Source organism: Crocuta crocuta, unplaced genomic scaffold (genome assembly GCF_008692635.1).
Source record: "Crocuta crocuta isolate KB4526 unplaced genomic scaffold, BGI_CrCroc_1.0 scaffold443, whole genome shotgun sequence".
Classification (NCBI taxonomy): domain Eukaryota; kingdom Metazoa; phylum Chordata; class Mammalia; order Carnivora; family Hyaenidae; genus Crocuta; species Crocuta crocuta.
Window position 1 is genome coordinate 1,142,104 of NW_027529446.1, and position 3,196 is coordinate 1,145,299.

Below are 3,196 nucleotides of genomic sequence, written 5' to 3' on the forward strand. Positions count from 1 at the left end.
GGGACTCACCCCACCCGAAGGCTCCTTCTGGTCGTCCTGCGTCCTGTCCTTCACCGCTGGCCAGAGGGGGTGACCCGGGGTCTGTTGTAGAGCAGTCAGCGCTGGGAGCACCGCGTGCCCGTCCAGCAACGGTGCCAGATTGGATCCCGGCGCCCCCGGGGGGCCCGGCTCGTCCCTGCTCCGAGCCTGCCCTTGAGCCCTGGGGTTGGCTCCTAGCCCGTCCCAGCCCACGGGGTCAGGGCAGGGGCTCTGCCCCCGAACTAGTGCAGCGCACGGGCGGTGGGGTGGGGCCGCGAGCCCCTGGGCATGTGGGCGGGAGGGATGTGGGCCCGGGAAACTCCGTGTCACTGGAACGTTCTCACCTGGGCCGTGTGTGAGGAGAGCGTCGTAGGTTCCCGTCCCCTCGCCTGCCTGCAGGTTCGGTTCCCGTACCCGCGCCGGACCAGTTGACCCACGAGGCCCCAGTGGGTGCCGGGCACGGCCATCTTGTGGCTTGTTTCCGGGTGATGGCAGTGCCCACCCGCAGGCCCTCGGGGACCGGTACGCTCTCTTCAGGTGTGCGTGTTGGTGGCAGGGCAGTGCGTGTGGCTACTCTGTGACACCGGCTCACGTGGCTCCACGCAGGGGGTGCCGCTGGGGTGCCACGTGCTTGGCTCAGGTCGTGATGGGATCCTGGGCTCTGCGAGGCTTGCAGGGGCGAAAACCACGGGCCAGAGAGGTTGTGTGACGTGCATGTTGTCACACGGCAGTGGGCGTGGACCCAATTCTCAGTGACTCACAAGCTGGGCTCAGTGGCCTCAGGAAGGTTCTCGGAGCCAGCCGTGGCTAAAGAGAANGCCGGCGGCCAGTGGGGCCAGCCTGTCAGTTTGGGGCTGGCCTTTGGGACCAGAGCGCAGACACCCCCAGGATGGCCTGGAGGTCAGGACCTCACCTGGGATGCTGCTGAGCACACTGCTGGTGTGGGGGCCCCAGCGGCCTGGGGGACCCGCTGACTGTGGCTGTCTCCCCTCCAGGTGGCTGTAGGCTTCTGCCCCGCCGGTTGTCACAGCGGAAATGTCTGGTGAGTCTGGCCCTGTGGCCGGGGCTGTGGCCCATCTATTCCCCTGGGAAGTGTCCCCTGGGGGCCGGACCCACTGTAACGCCCCCACTGGGGGGTGGGTGCACCCCCACTCCCCTCCTCCCACGACGGGTGTCAGGGTCACCTCCTAGCTCTGAGCCAGATGAGAGCGAGAGGCCGGTTTCCGCAGGAGTTGCTGGCCTGGCCGCACCTTCTGCCTCGGGGCTCGTTCTGTTCTTCACATCAGCACAGGGGTGAGGTTTCTACATCTGGTTTCATAGCTATGTGCGAAAGGTGACACCCTCACTCACGGGTTTGCCCACCCCGTTTGGCTCAGGAGGAGGGGTGGGGTGTGCAGGTGGAGTGAGGTGGGGCCCCGAGGCCACGGCAGGCGCCACAAGTGCACTCCCTCCCCGCATGGTCACCCTGCAGTCCCCGCATCTGCCCCTCTGCTCACGTAGGGTGGGTGGGGCACCGGATGCCTGGGGTCAGCTGGTGCTTGGTGCTGGTCTGCTGGGACCCGAACCCAGGCCCCGAGCCCCACGTCTGTGCACAACGTTCCCCCGGGGCTTTCAATCTGCCAGGAAGACAGGATTTCACAGGCATGTGATTTGCCTGTTGTTCTTATACCTCCTCGTCACGGTGTGCTGGCAGCCTGAGCCCTGGGGCGTCTCCCCGTCCTCTCTGAGGGCAGCAGGGGGGGGGAAGGAGGGGGTCACATGTCGGAGGGGAGAGCAGTGGGGCAGGGGCCAGGTGGGCTACTTGCTGGGGCCTTGGGCAGGAGCCGTGAAGGGTTGTGACCTGTGACCATGGCAAGAGGCCATGCCGGGAGGCCCTTCTCCCGTGTCTTGTCACGGAGGCTCAGAGCCAGCAAGCTCGGGACGGGGTCCAGCCCCTGCCGTGCTCAGCTTGGCACGCTCCGTAGCTCCTGTGTCCCCTGGTAAATGCCCGAGGCTTCTCTGTGGCCAGCAAGGCGTGGCCTGCATCTCCCTGGCCTCCCCTCTGGCCCCGGTCTCCCCGCTGCATCTAGAGCACCTGGCACTCACCCCGGGGCCTTTGCATGGACCAGAACCCAGCGGTCTCTCCCCTTTGCTTTCTGGAGTCTTGGTTCCAATACTACCTTTTCGAGGGAGGCCTACCCTGGCCCCGTTCTTGAATCTCGCTGGCCAGCGCCCAGCTCATCCCTGGTGGCCCGCACCTGCCGGTGCGTCTTCTAGTGTGCCCCAGTGCCACCCACCTGACGATGACTGTCGTGCTCCCCTGGTGAGGGGTGCAGCCCCTTGAGGTCAGGGGTCCTCTCTGTTTTGTTCGAGGTCTGGCCTTCCCAGGTCCTCTCGAGAGGTGTCCTGCCACGCGGTGATGTGTCGTTGACACCTTGACCCCAGACTTGAGGCTCCAGGACTAGAAAAGAATAAATCCCTGTAGTTGAAATCTCCTGGTTTGGGCTCATTTCTTAGAGCTTTCCAAGGAAGCTCAGACACTCAGAATGCCAGAACCTTCCTTAGAGTCAGGTGTCACCAGCATTTGGGTTCTGCCACTGAGTCTGCGTGTCTTCCGTGGCTGCTCTGAGAAGTCATCACAACGTGGTGATCTAAACCACATTTATGCGCTCAAGTCCTAGCGCCCAGGGCTGGGCCGGGCCGATTCCCCCTCCCGCCCCAGGGAGCCCTGTCTCCCCCCTTTTCCGGCTTCCAGAGGCGCCGCATCCTCGGCCCGCGGCCCCTCCTCCATCCTCTCGGCCCCAGCGCGGCGTTCGCCTGCCTCTCTGCCCCCCTTCTCGTGAGGACCCCGCGAGGACGCTGGCCTGCGGTGGCCACCTCAGGGGCCTTGACAAGGTCCTCTGTGCCGCGTGAGGCGACATGTCCACAGGTTCTGAGGGTCCGGCCGGGGACAGGGACGCGTTTGGGGCTGTCACTGCGCTGTCTAACCTGGTTTTGTTCCATGGTGGTTTCTGTCCTTGCAGGGAAGGAGAACAATTTCCCGCCGCTGCCCAAGTTCCTCCCTCTGAAGCCCTGCTTCTACCAGAACTTCTCCGACGAGATACCCATCGAACACCAGCTTCTGGTGAAGAGGATCTACCAGCTGTGGCTGTGTGAGTGGCAGGGCAGGGGTGGGGCCAGGGATGGGGTGGGTGGGGTC

General features: G+C 64.8%; 1 protein-coding gene across 3 annotated transcripts in view; it reads left to right on the top strand.

The window, feature by feature from the left end:
* SCAMP4 (secretory carrier membrane protein 4) overlaps positions 1–3,196 on the top strand; it is a 16,308-nt gene that overhangs the window by 789 nt on the left and 12,323 nt on the right. Inside the window, exons 1-3 of one of the 3 annotated variants that reach the window (XM_077760669.1) lie at positions 843–918; positions 1,014–1,060; positions 3,021–3,149. In XM_077760669.1, the coding sequence (XP_077616795.1) occupies positions 1,054–1,060; positions 3,021–3,149 (136 nt within the window). In that variant the 5' untranslated portion in view covers positions 843–918; positions 1,014–1,053. Of the gene's footprint in view, positions 1–842; positions 919–1,013; positions 1,061–3,020; positions 3,150–3,196 lie in introns of those variants that run through there. The other 2 variants (XM_077760667.1, XM_077760668.1) reach the window with 2 other exon arrangements.